This window comes from Calliphora vicina, chromosome 3 (genome assembly GCF_958450345.1).
Source record: "Calliphora vicina chromosome 3, idCalVici1.1, whole genome shotgun sequence".
Taxonomy (NCBI): Eukaryota; Metazoa; Arthropoda; class Insecta; order Diptera; family Calliphoridae; genus Calliphora; species Calliphora vicina.
Window position 1 is genome coordinate 27,875,466 of NC_088782.1, and position 25,320 is coordinate 27,900,785.

The following is a 25,320-nucleotide window of genomic DNA, read 5'->3' on the forward strand; positions in this document are numbered from 1 at the left end:
AAGTCACCAAGATTGAAACCGTAGAAGAAGATGACAAACAACCTGAAACCACAGTTACTGTTGAGGAAACTTCTATTGAAGAACAACCTGAAGAAGTTAAAGAGCTTCCTGAAGAAGTTCGTATTGTGGAGTCTATTTCTGAAGATGGTAAACCCAAGAAGAAGGTTGTCCGTACCCGTGTTATCAAAAAGGTTAAGGGTGGCAAACAAGAAGTCACCAAGATCGAAACAGTTGAAGAAGATGACAAACAACCTGAAACTACAGTTACTGTTGAGGAAACTCCTATTGAAGAACAACCCGAAGAAATCAGAGAACTTCCAGAAGAAGTTCGTGTTGTGGAGTCTATTTCTAAAGATGGTAAACCCAAGAAGAAGGTTGTCCGTACCCGTGTTATCAAAAAGGTTAAGGGTGGCAAACAAGAAGTCACCAAGATTGAAACCGTAGAAGAAGATGACAAACAACCTGAAACCACAGTTACAGTTGAAGAAACTCCTATTGAAGAACAACCTGAAGATGTTAAAGAGCTTCCTGAAGAAGTTCGTGTTGTGGAGTCTATTTCTGAGGATGGTAAGCCCAAGAAGAAGGTTGTCCGTACCCGTGTTATCAAAAAGGTTAAGGGTGGCAAACAAGAAGTCACCAAGATTGAAACCGTAGAAGAAGATGACAAACAACCTGAAACCACAGTTACAGTTGAAGAAACTCCTATTGAAGAACAACCTGAAGATGTTAAAGAGCTTCCTGAAGAAGTTCGTGTTGTGGAGTCTATTTCTGAGGATGGTAAGCCCAAGAAGAAGGTTGTCCGTACCCGTGTTATCAAAAAGGTTAAGGGTGGCAAACAAGAAGTCACCAAGATTGAAACCGTAGAAGAAGATGACAAACAACCTGAAACCACAGTAACTGTTGAGGAAACTCCTGTTGAAGAACAACCTGAAGAAATCAAAGAGCTTCCAGAAGAAGTCCGTGTCGTGGAGTCTATTTCTGAAGATGGTAAACCCAAGAAGAAGGTTGTCCGTACCCGTGTTATCAAAAAGGTTAAGGGTGGCAAACAAGAAGTCACCAAGATCGAAACAGTTGAAGAAGATGACAAACAACCTGAAACTACAGTTACTGTTGAGGAAACTCCTATTGAAGAACAACCCGAAGAAATCAGAGAACTTCCAGAAGAAGTTCGTGTTGTGGAGTCTATTTCTAAAGATGGTAAACCCAAGAAGAAGGTTGTCCGTACCCGTGTTATCAAAAAGGTTAAGGGTGGCAAACAAGAAGTCACCAAGATTGAAACCGTAGAAGAAGATGACAAACAACCTGAAACCACAGTTACAGTTGAGGAAACTCCTATTGAAGAACAACCTGAAGAAGTTAAAGAGCTTCCTGAAGAAGTTCGTGTTGTGGAGTCTATTTCTGAAGATGGTAAACCCAAGAAGAAGGTTGTCCGTACCCGTGTTATCAAAAAGGTTAAGGCTGGCAAACAAGAAGTCACCAAGATTGAAACCGTAGAAGAAGATGACAAACAACCTGAAACCACAGTTACTGTTGAGGAAACTCCTATTGAAGAACAACCTGAAGAAGTTAAAGAACTTCCAGAAGAAGTTCGTGTTGTGGAGTCTATTTCTAAAGATGGTAAACCCAAGAAGAAGGTTGTCCGTACCCGTGTTATCAAAAAGGTTAAGGGTGGCAAACAAGAAGTCACCAAGATTGAAACCGTAGAAGAAGATGAGAAACAACCTGAAACCACAGTTACAGTTGAAGAAACTCCTATTGAAGAACAACCTGAAGATGTTAAAGAGCTTCCTGAAGAAGTTCGTGTTGTGGAGTCTATTTCTGAGGATGGTAAGCCCAAGAAGAAGGTTGTCCGTACCCGTGTTATCAAAAAGGTTAAGGGTGGCAAACAAGAAGTCACCAAGATTGAAACCGTAGAAGAAGATGACAAACAACCTGAAACCACAGTAACTGTTGAGGAAACTCCTGTTGAAGAACAACCTGAAGAAATCAAAGAGCTTCCAGAAGAAGTCCGTGTCGTGGAGTCTATTTCTGAAGATGGTAAACCCAAGAAGAAGGTTGTCCGTACCCGTGTTATCAAAAAGGTTAAGGGTGGCAAACAAGAAGTCACCAAGATCGAAACAGTTGAAGAAGATGACAAACAACCTGAAACTACAGTTACTGTTGAGGAAACTCCTATTGAAGAACAACCCGAAGAAATCAGAGAACTTCCAGAAGAAGTTCGTGTTGTGGAGTCTATTTCTAAAGATGGTAAACCCAAGAAGAAGGTTGTCCGTACCCGTGTTATTAAAAAGGTTAAGGGTGGCAAACAAGAAGTCACCAAGATTGAAACCGTAGAAGAAGATGACAAACAACCTGAAACCACAGTTACAGTTGAGGAAACTCCTATTGAAGAACAACCTGAAGAAGTTAAAGAGCTTCCTGAAGAAGTTCGTGTTGTGGACTCTATTTCTGAGGATGGTAAGCCCAAGAAGAAGGTTGTCCGTACCCGTGTTATCAAAAAGGTTAAGGGTGGCAAACAAGAAGTCACCAAGATTGAAACCGTAGAAGAAGATGACAAACAACCTGAAACCACAGTTACTGTTGAGGAAACTCCTATTGAAGAACAACCTGAAGAAGTTAAAGAGCTTCCTGAAGAAGTTCGTATTGTGGAGTCTATTTCTGAAGATGGTAAACCCAAGAAGAAGGTTGTCCGTACCCGTGTTATCAAAAAGGTTAAGGGTGGCAAACAAGAAGTCACCAAGATCGAAACAGTTGAAGAAGATGACAAACAACCTGAAACTACAGTTACTGTTGAGGAAACTCCTATTGAAGAACAACCCGAAGAAATCAGAGAACTTCCAGAAGAAGTTCGTGTTGTGGAGTCTATTTCTAAAGATGGTAAACCCAAGAAGAAGGTTGTCCGTACCCGTGTTATCAAAAAGGTTAAGGGTGGCAAACAAGAAGTCACCAAGATTGAAACCGTAGAAGAAGATGACAAACAACCTGAAACCACTGTTACAGTTGAGGAAACTCCTATTGAAGAACAACCTGAAGAAGTTAAAGAGCTTCCTGAAGAAGTTCGTGTTGTGGAGTCTATTTCTGAGGATGGTAAGCCCAAGAAGAAGGTTGTCCGTACCCGTGTTATCAAAAAGGTTAAGGGTGGCAAACAAGAAGTCACAAAGATTGAAACCGTAGAAGAAGATGACAAACAACCTGAAACCACAGTTACTGTTGAGGAAACTCCTATTGAAGAACAACCTGAAGAAGTTAAAGAGCTTCCTGAAGAAGTTCGTGTTGTGGAGTCTATTTCTGAAGATGGTAAACCCAAGAAGAAGGTTGTCCGTACCCGTGTTATCAAAAAGGTTAAGGGTGGCAAACAAGAAGTCACCAAGATTGAAACCGTAGAAGAAGATGACAAACAACCTGAAACCACAGTTACTGTTGAGGAAACTCCTATTGAAGAACAACCTGAAGAAGTTAAAGAGCTTCCTGAAGAAGTTCGTGTTGTGGAGTCTATTTCTGAAGATGGTAAACCCAAGAAGAAGGTTGTCCGTACCCGTGTTATCAAAAAGGTTAAGGGTGGCAAACAAGAAGTCACCAAGATTGAAACCGTAGAAGAAGATGACAAACAACCTGAAACCACAGTTACTGTTGAGGAAACTCCTATTGAAGAACAACCTGAAGAAGTTAAAGAGCTTCCTGAAGAAGTTCGTGTTGTGGAGTCTATTTCTGAAGATGGTAAACCTAAGAAGAAGGTTGTCCGTACCCGTGTTATCAAAAAGGTTAAGGGTGGAAAACAAGAAGTCACCAAGATTGAAACCGTTGAAGAAGATGACAAACAACCTGAAACCACTGTTACTGTTGAGGAAACTCCTATTGAAGAACAACCTGAAGAAGTTAAAGAGCTTCCTGAAGAAGTTCGTGTTGTGGAGTCTATTTCTGAAGATGGTAAACCCAAGAAGAAGGTTGTCCGTACCCGTGTTATCAAAAAGGTTAAGGGTGGCAAACAAGAAGTCACCAAGATTGAAACCGTAGAAGAAGATGACAAACAACCTGAAACCACTGTTACTGTTGAGGAAACTCCTATTGAAGAACAACCTGAAGAAGTTAAAGAGCTTCCTGAAGAAGTTCGTGTTGTGGAGTCTATTTCTGAAGATGGTAAACCTAAGAAGAAGGTTGTACGTACACGTGTTATCAAAAAGGTTAAGGGTGGCAAACAAGAAGTCACCAAGATTGAAACCGTAGTAGAAGATGACAAACAAGCTGAAACCACTGTTACTGTTGAGGAAACTCCTATTGAAGAACAACCTGAAGAAGTTAAAGAGCTTCCTGAAGAAGTTCGTGTTGTGGAGTCTATTTCTGAAGATGGTAAACCTAAGAAGAAGGTTGTGCGTACACGTGTTATCAAAAAGGTTAAGGGTGGCAAACAAGAAGTCACCAAGATTGAAACCGTAGAAGAAGATGACAAACAACCTGAAACCACAGTTACAGTTGAGGAAACTCCTATTGAAGAACAACCTGAAGAAGTTAAAGAGCTTCCTGAAGAAGTTCGTGTTGTGGAGTCTATTTCTGAAGATGGTAAACCCAAGAAGAAGGTTGTCCGTACCCGTGTTATCAAAAAGGTTAAGGGTGGCAAACAAGAAGTCACCAAGATTGAAACCGTAGAAGAAGATGACAAACAACCTGAAACCACAGTTACTGTTGAGGAAACTGCTATTGAAGAACAACCTGAAGAAGTTAAAGAGCTTCCTGAAGAAGTCCGTGTTGTGGAGTCTATTTCTGAAGATGGTAAACCTAAGAAGAAGGTTGTCCGTACACGTGTTATCAAAAAGGTTAAGGGTGGCAAACAAGAAGTCACCAAGATTGAAACCGTAGAAGAAGATGACAAACAACCTGAAACCACAGTTACAGTTGAGGAAACTCCTATTGAAGAACAACCTGAAGAAGTTAAAGAGCTTCCTGAAGAAGTTCGTGTTGTGGAGTCTATTTCTGAAGATGGTAAACCCAAGAAGAAGGTTGTCCGTACCCGTGTTATCAAAAAGGTTAAGGGTGGCAAACAAGAAGTCACCAAGATTGAAACCGTAGAAGAAGATGACAAACAACCTGAAACCACTGTTACTGTTGAGGAAACTCCTATTGAAGAACAACCTGAAGAAGTTAAAGAGCTTCCTGAAGAAGTTCGTGTTGTGGAGTCTATTTCTGAAGATGGTAAACCTAAGAAGAAGGTTGTACGTACACGTGTTATCAAAAAGGTTAAGGGTGGCAAACAAGAAGTCACCAAGATTGAAACCGTAGTAGAAGATGACAAACAACCTGAAACCACTGTTACTGTTGAGGAAACTCCTATTGAAGAACAACCTGAAGAAGTTAAAGAGTTTCCTGAAGAAGTTCGTGTTGTGGAGTCTATTTCTGAAGATGGTAAACCTAAGAAGAAGGTTGTGCGTACACGTGTTATCAAAAAGGTTAAGGGTGGCAAACAAGAAGTCACCAAGATTGAAACCGTAGAAGAAGATGACAAACAACCTGAAACCACAGTTACAGTTGAGGAAACTCCTATTGAAGAACAACCTGAAGAAGTTAAAGAGCTTCCTGAAGAAGTTCGTGTTGTGGAGTCTATTTCTGAAGATGGTAAACCCAAGAAGAAGGTTGTCCGTACCCGTGTTATCAAAAAGGTTAAGGGTGGCAAACAAGAAGTCACCAAGATTGAAACCGTAGAAGAAGATGACAAACAACCTGAAACCACTGTTACTGTTGAGGAAACTCCTATTGAAGAACAACCTAAAGAAGTTAAAGAGCTTCCTGAAGAAGTTCGTGTTGTGGAGTCTATTTCTGAAGATGGTAAACCTAAGAAGAAGGTTGTACGTACACGTGTTATCAAAAAGGTTAAGGGTGGCAAACAAGAAGTCACCAAGATTGAAACCGTAGTAGAAGATGACAAACAACCTGAAACCACTGTTACTGTTGAGGAAACTCCTATTGAAGAACAACCTGAAGAAGTTAAAGAGCTTCCTGAAGAAGTTCGTGTTGTGGAGTCTGTTTCTGAAGATGGTAAACCTAAGAAGAAGGTTGTGCGTACACGTGTTATCAAAAAGGTTAAGGGTGGCAAACAAGAAGTCACCAAGATTGAAACCGTAGAAGAAGATGACAAACAACCTGAAACCACAGTTACAGTTGAGGAAACTCCTATTGAAGAACAACCTGAAGAAGTTAAAGAGCTTCCTGAAGAAGTTCGTGTTGTGGAGTCTATTTCTGAAGATGGTAAACCCAAGAAGAAGGTTGTCCGTACCCGTGTTATCAAAAAGGTTAAGGGTGGCAAACAAGAAGTCACCAAGATAGAAACCGTAGAAGAAGATGACAAACAACCTGAAACCACAGTTACTGTTGAGGAAACTCCTATTGAAGAACAACCTGAAGAAGTTAAAGAGCTTCCTGAAGAAGTTCGTGTTGTGGAGTCTATTTCTGAAGATGGTAAACCCAAGAAGAAGGTTGTCCGTACCCGTGTTATCAAAAAGATTAAGGGTGGCAAACAAGAAGTCACCAAGATTGAAACCGTAGAAGAAGATGACAAACAACCTGAAACCACAGTTACAGTTGAGGAAACTCCTATTGAAGAACAACCTGAAGAAGTTAAAGAGCTTCCTGAAGAAGTTCGTGTTGTGGAGTCTATTTCTGAAGATGGTAAACCCAAGAAGAAGGTTGTCCGTACCCGTGTTATTAAAAAGGTTAAGGGTGGCAAACAAGAAGTCACCAAGATTGAAACCGTAGAAGAAGATGACAAACAACCTGAAACCACAGTTACTGTTGAGGAAACTCCTATTGAAGAACAACCTGAAGAAGTTAAAGAGCTGCCTGAAGAAGTTCGTGTTGTTGAGTCTATTTCTGAAGATGGTAAACCCAAGAAGAAGGTTGTCCGTACCCGTATTATCAAAAAGGTTAAGGGTGGCAAACATGAAGTCACCAAGATTGAAACCGTAGAAGAAGGTGACAAACAACCTGAAACCACAGTAACTGTTGAGGAAACTCCTATTGAAGAACAATCTGAAGATGTTAAAGAGCTTCCTGAAGAAGTTCGTGTTGTGGAGTCTATTTCTGAAGATGGTAAACCCAAGAAGAAGGTTGTCCGTACCCGTGTTATCAAAAAGGTTAAGGGTGGCAAACAAGAAGTCACCAAGATTGAAACCGTAGAAGAAGATGACAAACAACCTGAAACCACAGTTACTGTTGAGGAAACTCCTATTGAAGAACAACCTGAAGATGTTAAAGAGCTTCCTGAAGAAGTTCATGTTGTGGAGTCTATTTCTGAAGATGGTAAACCCAAGAAGAAGGTTGTCCGTACCCGTGTTATCAAAAAGGTTAAGGGTGGCAAACAAGAAGTCACCAAGATTGAAACCGTAGAAGAAGATGACAAACAACCTGAAACCACCGTAACTGTTGAGGAAACTCCTATTGAAGAACAACCTGAAGAAGTTAAAGAGCTTCCTGAAGAAGTTCGTGTTGTGGAGTCTATTTCTGAAGATGGTAAACCCAAGAAAAAGATTGTCCGTATCCGTGTTATCAAAAAGGTTAAGGGTGGCAAACAAGAAGTCACCAAGATTGAAACCGTAGAAGAAGATGACAAACAACCTGAAACCACAGTAACTGTTGAGGAAACTCCTATTGAAGAACAACCTGAAGAAGTTAAAGAGCTTCCTGAAGAAGTCCATGTTGTGGAGTCTATTTCTGAAGATGGTAAACCCAAGAAGAAGGTTGTCCGTACCCGTGTTATCAAAAAGGTTAAGGGTGGCAAACAAGAAGTCACCAAGATTGAAACCGTAGAAGAAGATGACAAACAACCTGAAACCACAGTTACAGTTGAGGAAACTCCTATTGAAGAACAACCTGAAGAAGTTAAAGAGCTTCCTGAAGAAGTTCGTGTTGTGGAGTCTATTTCTGAAGATGGTAAACCCAAGAAGAAGGTTGTCCGTACCCGTGTTATCAAAAAGGTTAAGGGTGGCAAACAAGAAGTCACCAAGATTGAAACCGTAGAAGAAGATGACAAACAACCTGAAACCACAGTAACTGTTGAGGAAACTCCTATTGAAGAACAACCTGAAGAAGTTAAAGAGCTTCCTGAAGAAGTTCGTGTTGTGGAGTCTATTTCTGAAGATGGTAAACCCAAGAAGAAGGTTGTCCGTACCCGTGTTATCAAAAAGGTAAAGGGTGGCAAACAAGAAGTCACCAAGATTGAAACCGTAGAAGAAGATGACAAACAACCTGAAACCACAGTAACTGTTGAGGAAACTCCTGTTGAAGAACAACCTGAAGAAGTTAAAGAGCTTCCTGAAGAAGTTCGTGTTGTGGAGTCTATTTCTGAAGATGGTAAACCCAAGAAGAAGGTTGTCCGTACCCGTGTTATCAAAAAGGTTAAGGGTGGCAAACTAGAAGTCACCAAGATTGAAACCGTAGAAGAAGATGACAAACAACCTGAAACCACAGTAACTGTTGAGGAAACTCCTATTGAAGAACAACCTGAAGAAGTAAAAGAGCTTCCTGAAGAAGTTCGTGTTGTGGAGTCTATTTCTGAAGATGGTAAACCCAAGAAGAAGGTTGTCCGTACCCGTGTTATCAAAAAAGTTAAGGGTGGCAAACAAGAAGTCACCAGGATTGAAACCGTAGAAGAAGATGACAAACAACCTGAAACCACAGTAACTGTTGAGGAAACTCCTGTTGAAGAACAACCTGAAGAAGTTAAAGAGCTTCCTGAAGAAGTTCGTGTTGTGGAGTCTATTTCTGAAGATGGTAAACCCAAGAAGAAGGTTGTCCGTACCCGTGTTATCAAAAAGGTTAAGGGTGGCAAACAAGAAGTCACCAAGATTGAAACCGTAGAAGAAGATGACAAACAACCTGAAACCACAGTTACTGTTGAGGAAACTCCTACTGAAGAACAACCTGAAGAAGTTAAAGAGCTTCCTGAAGAAGTTCGTGTTGTGGAGTCTATTTCTGAAGATGGTAAACCCAAGAAGAAGGTTGTCCGTACCCGTGTCATCAAAAAGGTTAAGGGTGGCAAACAAGAAGTCACCAAGATTGAAACCGTAGAAGAAGATGACAAACAACCTGAAACCACAGTAACTGTTGAGGAAACTCCTATTGAAGAACAACCTGAAGAAGTTAAAGAGCTTCCTGAAGAAGTTCGTGTTGTGGAGTCTATTTCTGAAGATGGTAAACCCAAGAAGAAGGTTGTCCGTACCCGTGTTATCAAAAAGGTTAAGGGTGGCAAACAAGAAGTCACCAAGATTGAAACCGTAGAAGAAGATGACAAACAACCTGAAACCACAGTTACAGTTGAGGAAACTCCTATTGAAGAACAACCTGAAGAAGTTAAAGAGCTTCCTGAAGAAGTTCGTGTTGTGGAGTCTATTTCTGAAGATGGTAAACCCAAGAAGAAGGTTGTCCGTACCCGTGTTATCAAAAAGGTTAAGGGTGGCAAACAAGAAGTCACCAAGATTGAAACCGTAGAAGAAGATGACAAACAACCTGAAACCACAGTTACAGTTGAGGAAACTCCTATTGAAGAACAACCTGAAGAAGTTAAAGAGCTTCCTGAAGAAGTTCGTGTTGTGGAGTCTATTTCTGAAGATGGTAAGCCCAAGAAGAAGGTTGTCCGTACCCGTGTTATCAAAAAGGTTAAGGGTGGCAAACAAGAAGTCACCAAGATTGAAACCGTAGAAGAAGATGACAAACAACCAGAAACCACTGTTACTGTTGAGGAAACTCCTATTGAAGAACAACCTGAAGAAGTTAAAGAGCTTCCTGAAGAAGTTCGTGTTGTGGAGTCTATTTCTGAAGATGGTAAACCCAAGAAGAAGGTTGTCCGTACCCGTGTTATCAAAAAGGTTAAGGGTGGCAAACAAGAAGTCACCAAGATTGAAACCGTAGAAGAAGATGACAAACAACCTGAAACCACAGTTACAGTTGAGGAAACTCCTATTGAAGAACAGCCTGAAGAAGTTAAAGAGCTTCCTGAAGAAGTTCGTGTTGTGGAGTCTATTTCTGAAGATGGTAAACCCAAGAAGAAGGTTGTCCGTACCCGTGTTATCAAAAAGGTTAAGGGTGGCAAACAAGAAGTCACCAAGATTGAAACCGTAGAAGAAGATGACAAACAACCTGAAACCACAGTTACAGTTGAGGAAACTCCTATTGAAGAACAACCTGAAGAAGTTAAAGAGCTTCCTGAAGAAGTTCGTGTTGTGGAGTCTATTTCTGAAGATGGTAAGCCCAAGAAGAAGGTTGTCCGTACCCGTGTTATCAAAAAGGTTAAGGGTGGCAAACAAGAAGTCACCAAGATTGAAACTGTAGAAGAAGATGACAAACAACCTGAGACCACTGTTACTGTTGAGGAAACTCCTATTGAAGAACAACCTGAAGAAGTTAAAGAGCTTCCTGAAGAAGTTCGTGTTGTGGAGTCTATTTCTGAAGATGGTAAACCCAAGAAGAAGGTTGTCCGTACCCGTGTTATCAAAAAGGTTAAGGGTGGCAAACAAGAAGTCACCAAGATTGAAACCGTAGAAGAAGATGACAAACAACCTGAAACCACAGTTACTGTTGAGGAAACTCCTATTGAAGAACAACCTGAAGAAGTTAAAGAGCTTCCTGAAGAAGTTCGTGTTGTGGAGTCTATTTCTGAAGATGGTAAACCCAAGAAGAAGGTTGTCCGTACCCGTGTTATCAAAAAGGTTAAGGGTGGCAAACAAGAAGTCACCAAAATTGAAACCGTAGAAGAAGATGATAAACAACCTGAAACCACAGTTACTGTTGAGGAAACTCCTATTGAAGAACAACCTGAAGAAGTTAAAGAGCTTCCTGAAGAAGTTCGTGTTGTGGAGTCTATTTCTGAAGATGGTAAACCTAAGAAGAAGGTTGTCCGTACCCGTGTTATCAAAAAGGTTAAGGGTGGCAAACAAGAAGTCACCAAGATTGAAACCGTAGAAGAAGATGATAAACAACCTGAAACCACAGTTACTGTTGAGGAAACTCCTATTGAAGAACAACCTGAAGAAGTTAAAGAGCTTCCTGAAGAAGTTCGTGTTGTGGAGTCTATTTCTGAAGATGGTAAACCTAAGAAGAAGGTTGTCCGTACCCGTGTTATCAAAAAGGTTAAGGGTGGAAAACAAGAAGTCACCAAGATCGAAACCGTAGAAGAAGATGACAAACAACCTGAAACCACAGTAACTGTTGAGGAAACTCCTATTGAAGAAAAACCCGAAGAAATCAGAGAACTTCCTGAAGAAGTCCGTGTTGTGGAGTCTATTTCAGAAGATGGTAAACCCAAGAAGAAGGTTGTCCGTACCCGTGTTATCAAAAAGGTTAAGGGTGGAAAACAAGAAGTCACCAAGATCGAAACCGTAGAAGAAGATGACAAACAACCTGAAACCACAGTAACTGTTGAGGAAACTCCTATTGAAGAAAAACCCGAAGAAATCAGAGAACTTCCTGAAGAAGTACGTGTTGTAGAGTCTATTTCTGAAGATGGTAAACCCAAGAAGAAGATTGTCCGTACCCGTGTTATCAAAAAGGTTAAGGGTGGAAAACAAGAAGTCACCAAGATCGAAACCGTAGAAGAAGATGACAAACAACCTGAAACCACAGTAACTGTTGAGGAAACTCCTATTGAAGAAAAACCCGAAGAAATCAGAGAACTTCCTGAAGAAGTACGTGTTGTAGAGTCTATTTCTGAAGATGGTAAACCCAAGAAGAAGATTGTCCGTACCCGTGTTATCAAAAAGGTTAAGGGTGGAAAACAAGAAGTCACCAAGATCGAAACCGTAGAAGAAGATGACAAACAACCTGAAACCACAGTAACTGTTGAGGAAACTCCTATTGAAGAAAAACCCGAAGAAATCAGAGAGCTTCCTGAAGAAGTTCGTGTTGTGGAGTCTATTTCTGAAGATGGTAAACCTAAGAAGAAGGTTGTCCGTACCCGTGTTATCAAAAAGGTTAAGGGTGGCAAACAAGAAGTCACCAAGATTGAAACCGTTGAAGAAGATGACAAGCAACCTGAAACCACAGTAACTGTTGAGGAAACTCCTGTTGAAGAACAACCTGAAGAAATCAAAGAGCTTCCAGAGGAAGTCCGTGTTGTGGAGTCTATTTCTGAAGATGGTAAACCCAAGAAGAAGGTTGTGCGTACCCGTGTGATCAAAAAGGTTAAGGGTGGCAAGCAAGAAGTCACCAAGATTGAAACCATAGAAGAAGATGACAAACAACCTGAAACCACAGTAACTGTTGAGGAAACTCCTGTTGAAGAACAGCCTGAAGAAATCAGAGAGCTTCCAGAGGAAGTCCGTGTTGTGGAGTCTATTTCTGAAGATGGTAAACCCAAGAAGAAGGTTGTCCGTACCCGTGTTATTAAAAAGGTTAAGGGTGGCAAACAAGAAGTCACCAAGATTGAAACCGTAGAAGATGACAAACTACCTGAAACCACAGTAACTGTTGAGGAAACTCCTATTGAAGAACAACCTGAAGAAATCAAAGAGCTTCCAGAAGAAGTCCGTGTTGTGGAGTCTATTTCTGAAGATGGTAAACCCAAGAAGAAGGTTGTCCGTACCCGTGTTATTAAAAAGGTTAAGGGTGGCAAACAAGAAGTCACCAAGATTGAAACCGTAGAAGAAGATGATAAACAACCTGAAACCACAGTAACTGTTGAGGAAACTCCTGTTGAAGAACAACCTGAAGAAATCAAAGAGCTTCCAGAGGAAGTCCGTGTTGTGGAGTCTATTTCTGAAGATGGTAAACCCAAGAAGAAGGTTGTGCGTACCCGTGTGATCAAAAAGGTTAAGGGTGGCAAGCAAGAAGTCACCAAGATTGAAACCATAGAAGAAGATGACAAACAACCTGAAACCACAGTAACTGTTGAGGAAACTCCTGTTGAAGAACAGCCTGAAGAAATCAGAGAGCTTCCAGAAGAAGTCCGTGTTGTGGAGTCTATTTCTGAAGATGGTAAACCCAAGAAGAAGGTTGTCCGTACCCGTGTTATTAAAAAGGTTAAGGGTGGCAAACAAGAAGTCACCAAGATTGAAACCGTAGAAGAAGATGACAAACAACCTGAAACCACAGTAACTGTTGAGGAAACTCCTGTTGAAGAACAACCTGAAGAAATCAAAGAGCTTCCAGAGGAAGTCCGTGTTGTGGAGTCTATTTCTGAAGATGGTAAACCCAAGAAGAAGGTTGTGCGTACCCGTGTGATCAAAAAGGTTAAGGGTGGCAAGCAAGAAGTCACCAAGATTGAAACCGTAGAAGAAGATGACAAACAACCTGAAACCACAGTAACTGTTGAGGAAACTCCTGTTGAAGAACAACCTGAAGAAATCAAAGAGCTTCCAGAGGAAGTCCGTGTTGTGGAGTCTATTTCTGAAGATGGTAAACCCAAGAAGAAGGTTGTCCGTACCCGTGTTATTAAAAAGGTTAAGGGTGGCAAACAAGAAGTCACGAAGATTGAAACCGTAGAAGAAGATGACAAACTACCTGAAACCACAGTAACTGTTGAGGAAACTCCTATTGAAGAACAACCTGAAGAGATCAAAAAGCTTCCCGAAGAAGTTCGTGTTGAAGAATATATTACTAAAGATGGTGAGCCTAAAAAGAAGGTTGTCCGTACCCGTGTTATTAAAAAGGTTAAAGGAGAAAGACAAGAATTGACTACAATTGAGACTGTTGAAAAGGATGGTGAGAAGCCAGAAACCACCATTACTGTAGAAGAATCACCAGTTTTGAAAGACGAAACCACTCCATTTAAACAAGTAAAATTAAAGCGAGTTATTCGAGTTAAACAGCCTGATGATGAAGAAATTGTTGTAGAGCTTCCTGAACAGAAATCTGTTATTATAGATCAAAAAGAAGATGGTACTCCTACCAAGACTGTTATTAAGACTAAGATTATAAAGAAAATCAAGGGACCAAAAATGGAAATAACAAAGATACAAACCGTTGAAGAGTTTGAAAAGGAACCAGTTACAAAGGTTACAGTACAGGACTACGACGAGCCATTCCCAGAATTAGTGGAAGAGAAAGTTGTACCAGTTATTGAATTACCTGAAGAGAATATTGTTGAAGACTACACCGCCACAGATGGAACCACAAAAACTAGAAAGATCAAAAAGAAAACTATTAAGAAACCATTAGGAGACAAAGCGGACGAAGTCACTGAAATTCAAATTGTGGAAGAGGAAGGCGAAGAGCCTAGGTATCTGGTTACTGTTAAGGAAATCGAAAAAACTGAAACTGATGAGATTGATGTTACACCATCTTTGGAATTACCCGAACAACATACAGTATTGGAAACGCAAACTTCTGATGGTAAAACAAAGAAGAAGACTGTAAAAACAAGATCCTTCAAAAAGCCCATGGATGAAGAAAAAGACGAAATCACAACAATTCAGTTTGTTGAACATGATGACAACGAACCTATTGCCACTGTTAAGATCGAGGAGACACCAGCCGATGAAGTGCTTACCGAACCTATACCAATTGAGGAATTACCCGAAGAAATTGTAGAATCTGAAATTATTGAGGAGGGTAAGAAGCCTAAAAAGAAAACTACAAAAACTCGTACCTTCAAAAAGGATATCTCACCCGAGCCTGAATTTTACCAAATACAAACCATTGAGGAAGAAGGACAAGAACCCTATTCCTTAATACAAGTTGTAAGCGAAGGAGATCTCACAAACATTATCGATATTAGTAGTTTGGATGATGAACAGCAACCAAAACCCACTAAAAAAACACAAAAACACAAAAAGCCCAAGGGTAAGAATTCAAACACTTTACACATTGTAGCACTCTCTCTCTCTCTCTATTTCTATTTTCCCCCAATAAATTTTATTTTACCACACTTTACACTATATTCTGAAAAACAATACAAAAAAATACTCTTACTAACATTTCGTATGGCCATTTTACTACATTTAAAAAAAAAAAAAAAACAATCTTTATATTTATACATAAGTATGTACTATAAATGTTATTCTATACGCTATATCTATCAATCTTATCGGTGAACACTATTTAACATTTTATCTATATTTATATCTTACCATCAAATTTTTTAAATGCAAATTCAACAACACATTTGTAACACTTACACAATCAAAACCCAATTCAACACCCAACAAACAACAAATGAAATACAGATGAAAAGCCGATCCAAGAACAGACAAAGGATGAAAAACCTGTATTTATTACAACATTCAAATCAGTACAAAATGAAGACGGTGAAACAGTCATTGAAACCGAAAACAAGAAGGTTACACAAGAGGAGGGAGTTCTGGTCGAAGAGGTCCTTAGTGATACTGAAACGGCTATAGAACAAGATGATGAAGAAACATCACCCTCAAACATAGAAATTGTAGAAGTCAACGAAATCACAGGTACATTTTTAAGTTTATTCCTACATTATTTTACTTTAGTTCAACGATTTAAAACAATCGATACGTACCTACATATGTACATATATTCACAAACAGATGCGATCACAATAACAGAGTCCAAGCATTTTTACTGGAAACACATTTACAAGAACTTCAATGTGCTTTCACCAGATATTCGATATGAATGGCAATTCAATGATTCATTTAATTGTGTAAAAGGACAGTTTATTTTGATCGCACTGTCTGTGGCTAAAGGTTTTTATTATAAGAAAATTTTAAATAAAATCGTTATTTAAAAGGATTTTACCTTTGGAGTGGTAATAACTACTTATTTACACAATCAGTCGAAAAAGTTTAACAGTAGTCATCAATCAACATGAAAGAAAGGAAATCATAACGATCAGTTAATGGTCAATCTCAATAATAAAGATCTCTCCATGATCATTTTTCCCTACACAATATTTTTACTTAGAATTTAAATAAAAAAACAAACATTCCATTCAAATCTATTCCAAGTTTACGAAACTCCCCACTTAAAGACTTTTACCCAAACCCAACTATTTATACTATTTATTAATATTTACACATTTACTGAATAAATAAAATAAAAATAAACATATTAAACTAACATCTCACAAATTTACACCGAATAGAATATATTGAAATACAAGACAAATACTATATATTCTTGTTCAACTCAATTAAACTAAAGCAAAAATAAGTAAAAACTAACTTGTGTAGTAAAACTAACTTTAACTTAATACCAACCAATACTTACCATCAATTTACTACTACGTATTGATACATACCAACAATCAATCAGTCAATCAATGAATCAATACACAAATACTAACTATAAATTTAAGCTTAGGAAAAGTTAGCTAGAAAATACTTAGTTTTGAAATCGTAATATGAGTTGAAGAAAACGATATACAATAAAAAATATTTTTTATGTCAACTAGACCAAGATACTAAACCATACACTATCATTGAACCCGATGATGTTGTAAGTGAAGACACAACACAAACAGAGCATACAGAAACGCCCAAACAAAAACCTAAAACGAAAAAGCCAAAAACCACCAAATTTAATGTTATTGAAGAGCAGCCGGAAGAACAGCAAACGGAACCGTTAACGGTTGAGTATTTGCCGGAGGAAGTAATGGAAGTAGAATTGCCAACTGCAGAAGGCAAAGATGATGTGCAGGAACCGCAGCAAACCACCACGATTAAGAAGTGCAAGATTAAGAAAAAGATTGGTGATCAAGAGCAAACAATTGAGGTGATAACTACCCAGAAACCTGGCCAAGAGGAAGAAGTTACAGTGGTTGTAACTGAAGACGACAAGCCAGAAGAGACGAAACCGGACTGGAAAGTTAAGGTGACAGACAGTGTGGTAGAGAAACCGAAAGACAAACCCAAGAAAAAACCGACTAAGAAAAAACTTAAGAAAGACGAACTTGACGACTACATACAGTTCCTAATACATCAGGAAATACCCAAGACAGTTTTGCAAGACTATCAACGTACCGAAATGGATCAGCCTCAGAAGGCCCGTCGTGATTCATCGGTGAAACAGCTGAAACCCATTAAACTTGTACCCATGAAAATTGAACGTGTCGAGGTGAAGAAATCGAGAATGATTGAAATCTCTTCTGTGGCCGAATTTCCACAAATGCTTAAACTTAAAACACCAAAACAAAGACCCGAACAACCTAAAATCAAAAAGGAGAAGGTGCCATTTAAGACCAAACTCAAGAGTTGGATTAACTTTGTGCCCTATTCGCCCTATAACTTCAAGCTGATCATAACAGATCTCGAGACAAAACGTGGTCAAGGTGAGCTATCACGTAATGTAGAGGAAGCTTTGTTGGTTCTCAAGAAACGTCCTAAGAAATTCAAGCCAACCGAGTTCTCCGCCGAGGAGTTGGAACAAGCTATCCCATATGAGGAAGAGGAACTTCCACTGGAGGAGCCAGAAAAGCCCGAAACAAAATATAAGCGCCCTAAGAAGCCTAAAAAGGAAGAGGAACAGCCCGAAGAACGTAATCTTAAAATCGGCAAGGGTAAAATACCTCAAACTGTTGAAGAAAGAGAAGAAATTGTCCTTAAACCATTTACAATTGAAGAGCCCCAAGAAGCTCAAATAGCCGAACAGCCTAAAGTCAAAGAAGAAGCCAAGAAAAAGAAGAAACCCAAAAGGCTTCAAGATCAAGACACTAACATCAAATTCGAGACTCAAGATTTTGAACATCCCGAATCCGATACAGAGTCTGTAACCAAGGTTGTGGAAGTCATTGAGTATCAGCCTGAAATTATCGAGGAGCAACAACCTGAAGACAAAGATCAAAAGAAACCTAAAACCAAAAAGAAGAGGAAAATTTTACAAAAAACTGAATCTTCTGAAAATATTATCGAAATTATCGAGCTTCCAAGTGACAAACCTGACGAAGAGGAAAAACTTTATGAAATTATTGTAACCTCAAGCCAAGTTGATGAAACGGATACAGTACAAGCTGTAGTAACAAAGAAAAAGAAGAAACTGGCAAAACTTAAGCCCCAGGAATTGGAAGAATTTGTTGCCGAGCTGCAGGAACAACCGGTTGATGTCATTGAAGATAATTTCTATGAAATTTCTCTAACTGAACTACAGCCCACCGAAACAGAAGAAGTGACAGATGTAACCAAGAAGTTGGTCAAGAAACGCAAACTTCATCATAAGAAGGGCAACGAAGAACAAATCATAGAAATAGTAGAAGCTCCTGTCCAAGAAGGTGAGGAACCTGTTTATGAAGTCTTAATCACCGACTTAGAAGGCTCCATTCCTGAAGACAAATCTCCCGAGGAGCAAGAGAAAAAGAAGAAAAAACCCAAGAAAATGAAAAAACACGAATTGGATGCTTACATTCAGCAACTGATAGAAGCTGAAATTCCCAAGACCGAACTTGAACAATATGAAAAGATTGAGTTCGGTCAAAGAGCTAAAAAGGCCAAGAAGTCTAAACCACATACTAAAAAGGAACAGCCACAAGAAGGCGAGCAACTTGAAATTGGTATATCTGAATTTGAACCCGTTAAAGAAAAGCCCAAGCAAAAGAAATCCAAACCTCATCCCAAACCCGAAAAACCACAAGAACTTCCACGCGACGAAGAAACTTATGAAGAATTACAAATCCAAGTAACTGAAACTACACCTGAAGAAAAGAAAGTACCTGAACAGGATACAGAACACATTCAGGTGTACGAACTGGAAGCACCAAAAGAACTTGATGATTTCAAGGTAGTTGTACAAGAGGTTACCGAACAAACGGAGACTGTAACAGAGACCACCGAAGATGGTGAGATTAAAGAAAAGACTAAAACAAAACGTAAAATTAAAAAGAAGGTTGGCGACAGGGAATATGAAGTTCTTGTTATTGAAGAACAAACTGATAAGCAGCCCGAGGTAGAAGTTACGGTTATAACTACAGAAATAACGCCAGAACAGCCAACAGAATCCAATGTAGAAGAAAAGCCTCGCAAACCCAAGAAGGTTAAAAAGACTCTAAAGCAAGAAGATCTAGAGGAATACTTAGTACGTGTCATCAATGAGGCACCTCAAAAATTGGAATCCACTCGCATAGTCGAAGAATTTAAACCCCAAGAAAAGCTACAGCCTGATGAAATTGATGGTTCTATATACTCTGTCAAAACAACGGTAGAAGATGAATCTGACACCGAGGAAACCAAACCTACCGAAGAAGAAGAACAAAAGGAAACTACAAAAACCAAAAAACCTAAGGTAACCAAAACTAAGAAGGTTAAGGTAACAGAAACAACTGAAGCTAAGGTTGAGGATGTTCCTCAAGAGATTACCGTTACCGAGACAGAAGAGCAACCAGCAGAAAAATCTACTGAAGAGAACTTCAAAATTGATGTAACTGAAGAAAAGCCAAAAGAAAAACCAAAAACAAAACGTACCAAACCCAAACAAACAGAAGAGACTGTAAAGGAGTACTCTGTAGTTATAGAAGAACTTCAACCGGAAACTGTTACCCAAGACATTGTCGACGAAACCGGTGAGGAAGTTAAGCAGACCGTTACCAAGAGAAAACTTAAAAAGAAGGAAGGTAACAAGGAATATCTTATTGAGATTGTTGAATCGTTTGTCGAAAACAAGCCCGAATCCGAGGTAGAAATTACAACCACCGAAATTGTACCCGAAGAAATTGGGGAAGACTTGAAACCTGAAGCAGTTACAGTTAAGAAATACAAAAAGAAGAAGTCATTAAAGGATGACCATGATGCTTATATACAACAGCTAATAGAACAAGAAATTCCCACAACCGAATTGGAACAATATGAACCAACCGATATCGAATCGAAACCTAAGAAAAAACCAAAGACTATTAAGAAGCACCACAAGAAAACTACTGAGATTGTAGATGGTGTAGCTGTTACAGTCCATGAATTTGATATCCAAGAAGTCGTGCCTGAAAGCGAAGAGATTGAGGAACAACCGTTTGAAATAGTTGAAGAGGAAACCCCAGCAGAAGAACAAATACCTGACAACTTTGAAATCGGTTTCACAGAAGAACAAACTGTTGAAGAAAAGCCGAAGGTTGCTGAACTCAAACCCAAAACAAAGAAGATCAAAAAGCCCACAACTAAAGAAGTGGTCGAAGAACCTGTAGTTGTTGAGGAAATCGAACAGACTACCGAAATCACTGAACAGCCAGATGAGATGGGTGAGATTAAAAAGAAAACCGTAACTAAGCGTAAGATAAAAACAAAGTCTGGTCCGGAAGAAAAGGTTTTCGAAATTTCGGAAACCACACATGAAGACCAACCAAATGCTGAAATTACAATACAAGAAATAACTGAACACGAAGAACGTCCCGAAGAGACTGAAGAAAAGCCACAAGTTAAGAAACCAGTCAAGAAATCCAAGAAAGTGCCCAAGGAACAGATACAAGAATTTGTAATTAACGTTATTGAGGAGTATGTAACACCCACCGTTTATGATGAAGATGAAAAGAAACCGATAGCTGTGCAAGAATTCGAGGAAACTACTGAAATTGTAGAGCAACCCACTGAGACTGGTGAAGTTAAAAAGAAAACCATCACTAAACGTAAAATCAAAACAAAATCTGGTCCAGAAGAGAAAGTCTTCGAAGTTGTCGAGGTCACACACGATGATCAACCTAACGCCGAAATAACAGTGGTGGAAATCACTGAAGATATTCCAGCAGAAGAGGAGAAACCAAAAGAAAAGAAACCAGTCAAGAAATCCAAGAAAGTGCCCAAGGAACAGATGCAAGAGTTTGTCATTAACGTTATTGAGGAGTATGTAACACCCACCGTTTATGAAGAAGATGAAAAGAAACCAATAGCTGTTCAAGAAATCGAGGAAACTACTGAAATTATAGAGCAACCCACTGAGACTGGTGAAGTTAAAAAGAAAACAATCACTAAACGTAAAATCAAAACAAAATCTGGTCCAGAAGAGAAAGTCTTCGAAGTAGTCGAGGTTACACACGATGATCAACCTAACGCCGAAATAACAGTGGTGGAAATCACTGAAGATATTCCAGCAGAAGAAGAGAAACCAAAAGAAAAGAAACCGGTCAAGAAATCCAAGAAAGTGCCCAAGGAACAGATGCAAGAATTTGTCATTAACGTTATTGAGGAGTATGTAACACCCACCGTTTATGAAGATGAAAAGAAACCAATAGCTGTTCAAGAAATCGAGGAAACTACTGAAATTATAGAGCAACCCACTGAGACTGGTGAAGTTAAAAAGAAAACAATCACTAAACGTAAAATCAAAACAAAATCTGGTCCAGAAGAGAAAGTCTTCGAAGTAGTCGAGGTTACACACGATGATCAACCTAACGCCGAAATAACAGTGGTGGAAATCACTGAAGATATTCCAGCAGAAGAGGAGAAACCAAAAGACAAGAAACCACTTAAGAAATCTAAGAAAGTGCCCAAGGAACAGATGCAAGAGTTTGTCATTAACGTTATTGAGGAGTATGTAACACCCACCGTATATGAAGAAGCTGTTCAAGAAATAGAGGAAACTACTGAAATTATAGAGCAACCCACTGAGACTGGTGAAGTTAAAAAGAAAACCATCACTAAACGTAAAATCAAAACAAAATCTGGTCCAGAAGAGAAAGTCTTCGAAGTTGTCGAGGTCACACACGATGATCAACCTAACGCCGAAATAACTGTGGTGGAAATCACTGAAGATATTCCAGCAGAAGTGGAGAAACCAAAGGAAAAGAAACCACTCAAGAAAACCAAAAAAGTACCAAAAGAACAAATGCATGAATTTATTATCAATGTCATTGAGGAATATGTTAAGCCAGAACAACCACAGGAACAACAATCTGTTACAGTTGAGGAAACCGAAGAAAAACCAATTGTAGTAGAAGAAATCGAGAAGATTACTGAAGTTGTTGAGGAACAAGATACAACTGGCAAAGTTAAGCCCAAGACGGTTGTAAAACGCAAAATCAAGACAAAGTCTGGTCCAGAAGGTGTCGAAAAGGTGTTCGAAATATCTGAAGTGACCGAAGAGGACAAACCAATCAGTGAAGTGACCATATTCGAAGTAACCGAAAGTGAAGACACTCCCAAAGATAGTGAGCAACCCAAAGAGAAGAAAATTGTTAAAAAACCCAAGAAAATAACCAAAGACCAGTTGGAAGACTATCTAGTAAATGTTATAGAGGAATATGTACAACGTGAAGAAGAAACACCCGAAGAGTTGCCAATTTCTATTGTTGAAATTGATAAACAGGAAGAAGTCATCGATGTGGTGGACGAAGAGGGCGTGATCAAGAAACAAAAGGTCACAAAACGCAAAATAAAGAAACAAGTCGGACCTAAGGAAGAGATCATTGAAATTGTTGAAACTCAAAGAGAAGATCAACCTTTGGCGGAAATAACTGTGACCACCACAGAACCCGAAGAAGTTGAGGAGGCCGATAAGCCTGAACTAGAGAAAGCTCCCAAGCCTAAGAAAACCAAAAAGGTTAAGAAGGATGAGTTGGAGGATTATATTATGAAACTCATTGAACAAGATATACCAAAAACCGAGTTGGAGAAATATGAAAAGATAGACATTGATGAGCCGATCAAGTTGAAAAAGAAACCAAAGAAAGAAGTCCTACAAAAACCAGAAAAACCTCAACAGAAACCCAAACACAAACCTAAAGAACAACCTGCTCAAGAAATTCGTGTACAAGAAAGTCAACCGGAAGAGCAAGATACTGTTTTCCCTGTTCACGTAGAAGAGTTGGAGAAACAAGAAGAATTAGTACAAGTAACAGATGAAAAGGGCGATGTTAAAACCCAAAAGGTTATCAAGCGTAAAATAAAGAAACAAGTTGGACCCAAAGAGGAAATCATTGAAATTGTTGAGACTCAAAAGGAAGACTCACCAATAGCTGAAATCACTGTAACCACCCTAGAACCTGAAAATGTCGAAGAACAGCCTGCTGCTGAGAAAGTCAAAAAGCCCAAGAAAACAAAGAAAGTAACCAAAGACGAGTTGCAAGACTACATACAGAAATTGATAGAGGAAGACATTCCTAAGACAGAGCTAGAAACATATGAAAAGATTGACATTGACAAGCCAGTAAAACTTACCAAGAAACCATCACATAAGGTTAAAAAGGTTGAACGAAAACCGGAAACTACTGAAAAACCAGAGACCGAAGAATTTACCGTACAGGAATCACAACCAGAAGAAGAAGAAACGCCCAAGGATACATATGAAATTTCCTTGCAGGACGAAGAACAACCGGTCACAAAACCAGAAAAAGATGAAGAAATTACTGTGCTGGAAGATAAGGATGTTAAGAAAATCAAGAAAACCAAACATAAGGTAAAACTTGTGGAAGAACAACCACAAAAACAAGAGGAACCATTGGAAGATCATGAAATACGTGTCTCCGAAACCGAACCTACACCCAAACAAGATGAAGACTATGAAGTTAAGGAGATTGAAGAAGAAACTAAGCCAACTCCTGAACGTAAGAAGCCCAAAGAGAAGAAACACAAGCCCGAAACTAAAAAACCTGAAGAGGTTGAAGAATTCGAGGTGACATTAAAGGAAAGCTCACCGGTACCCAAAGAATTGGAGCCATTCAAAATTGAAGTTATTGAAAGTCAAACGGAAATACAAGAAAACGTTAATGAAGATGGCGTTGTGGAAAAACAAACAATAACCAAACGCAAAATCAAGCGTCAACAAGGTCCTAAAGAGGATATTATTGAAATAATTGAAGTGAAAACAGACGATCAACCGGATGTTGAAGTCACAGTGGTAGAAACTCAACCAGAAGAGGAGAAAACTGATGAAATCAAACCCACCAAAAAGAAAACCAAAAAGGTTAAAAAGGACGATCTTCACGATTACATACAAAAACTTATCGAAGAGGACATACCCAAAACTGAACTGGAAAAATATGAGAAAATTGAATTCGAAACAAAGCCTAAAGATACCAAAGATAAGACCTTGCCAGTGGAAATTAAAGAAGAACAACCCAAAGCCACGGAAGAGGAAAAACCCAAGAAAAAACCAAAATCTAAGAAACCAAAAGAAACCGAAGAAGACTTCACAATGGCACAAATAACAGTGGTTGAAGAAGAAACCACCAAAGAGGAACCTCTACCAGTTGTAGAGATCTTAGAAAGTGAGCCAGTTGAAGTGAAAATCGAAGAGGTAACCGATGAGCAAGGTACACCCAAACAAAAGACCACTAAAAAACGTGCATTCACCAAGAAAATCGACAACGAGGAAGATGCAACCATACATGTGGTCACAATACAAGACGAAGATAGCCCCGAGGTTACAATTATAATCGATGAAGAACCCATCGAACAGCCTATTACCACCGATGAAACTGATAAATCCATTAAGGAAAAACCAACAACTAAGAAACCCAAGAAAATTATCAAGAAAGTACAGAAAGACCAAGTTGACGACTATATACAGAGACTTATTGACGAAGAGATACCAAAGACCACACTAGAACAATACGAAAAGGTTGAAATGCCCGACAAAATCGAGACAAAACCAACCAAACCCAGCGAACAGCTCGAACAGCCAAAGAAGGATAAGAAAAAAATACAAAAACCTTCCAAAACACCAGTCGCCGAAGAAAAGCCAGACCATACAGAAACTCCAGACACATTACACGAAATCAAAACCACAGAAACACACACTGAACCACTAGAACAAATTGAAGAAAAACCACAACCAGAGCACAAGCCTGAGGACACTGAACAAATCACACCCGATTCTCACAAGATCACAACAACAGAGGAAACAAAAGAAACTAAAACAACCAAACACAAAACCAAACCCAAAAAACAAACAAGTAAGTGTTGTGGAGCTTGTCTGCAAACCACCAAAAAAAAAAAACTGATGGTAGCCAAAGTTGTGTTTTCTCTAATTTTTTTAAATGCCGAATATTTTCTCACAAACCCCCCTTCCCCCCAAAACAAAAAATATCTTATCTCCATTTGGCGTCTACAATACCCTCGCTAAATCAAATCCTATCTCTACTCCCTCCTTTTTTCTCTTGTCTTCAACCTATTGCGCGTTGGAAAAGCCTTTCCACCTCTGTCTTCAACTATTGCTTATTTTGTTTTTACCTTTTTTTATATTTTTTTTTAGATTTAAGTTTTCTAATACAATTCCTGAACTCAACACAAATACATACCACTCAACTTACACTCCAATCTTAGCTTTATTAACACTGTACATTCTAATACCTAAATAATAATTTGCTTGAAATGCTTTATATTTGAAAAACCGAAATTATTTACGTATAAATTTATCCAAAAAATAGAAGAAATTGTAAGTTTATGATGTTAAGTTTTGTAAATCCGGCTTCTTGTATTAATAAAGTATTGCACAGTGGGGCAGCATGCAAATATTTTG

General features: G+C 39.0%; 2 protein-coding genes across 3 annotated transcripts in view; both read left to right on the plus strand.

Moving 5' to 3' along the window:
• Positions 1-25,320, plus strand: part of sls (sallimus) — a 131,115-nt gene that overhangs the window by 89,946 nt on the left and 15,849 nt on the right. The window contains exons 20-22 of one of the 2 annotated variants that reach the window (XM_065504065.1): positions 8,775-14,760; positions 15,144-15,380; positions 16,343-24,754. In XM_065504065.1, coding sequence (XP_065360137.1) covers positions 8,775-14,760; positions 15,144-15,380; positions 16,343-24,754 — 14,635 coding nt within the window. The remainder of the gene's footprint in view (positions 1-8,774; positions 14,761-15,143; positions 15,381-16,342; positions 24,755-25,320) is intronic. The other variant, XM_065504064.1, reaches the window with a different exon arrangement.
• On the plus strand, positions 60-8,761 carry LOC135953729 (titin-like; the record flags this gene model as incomplete). Its single annotated transcript, XM_065503707.1, has 2 exons — positions 60-8,713; positions 8,755-8,761. Coding segments are annotated over 2 exons (8,661 nt in total), but the record flags the coding sequence as incomplete, so codon positions are not given.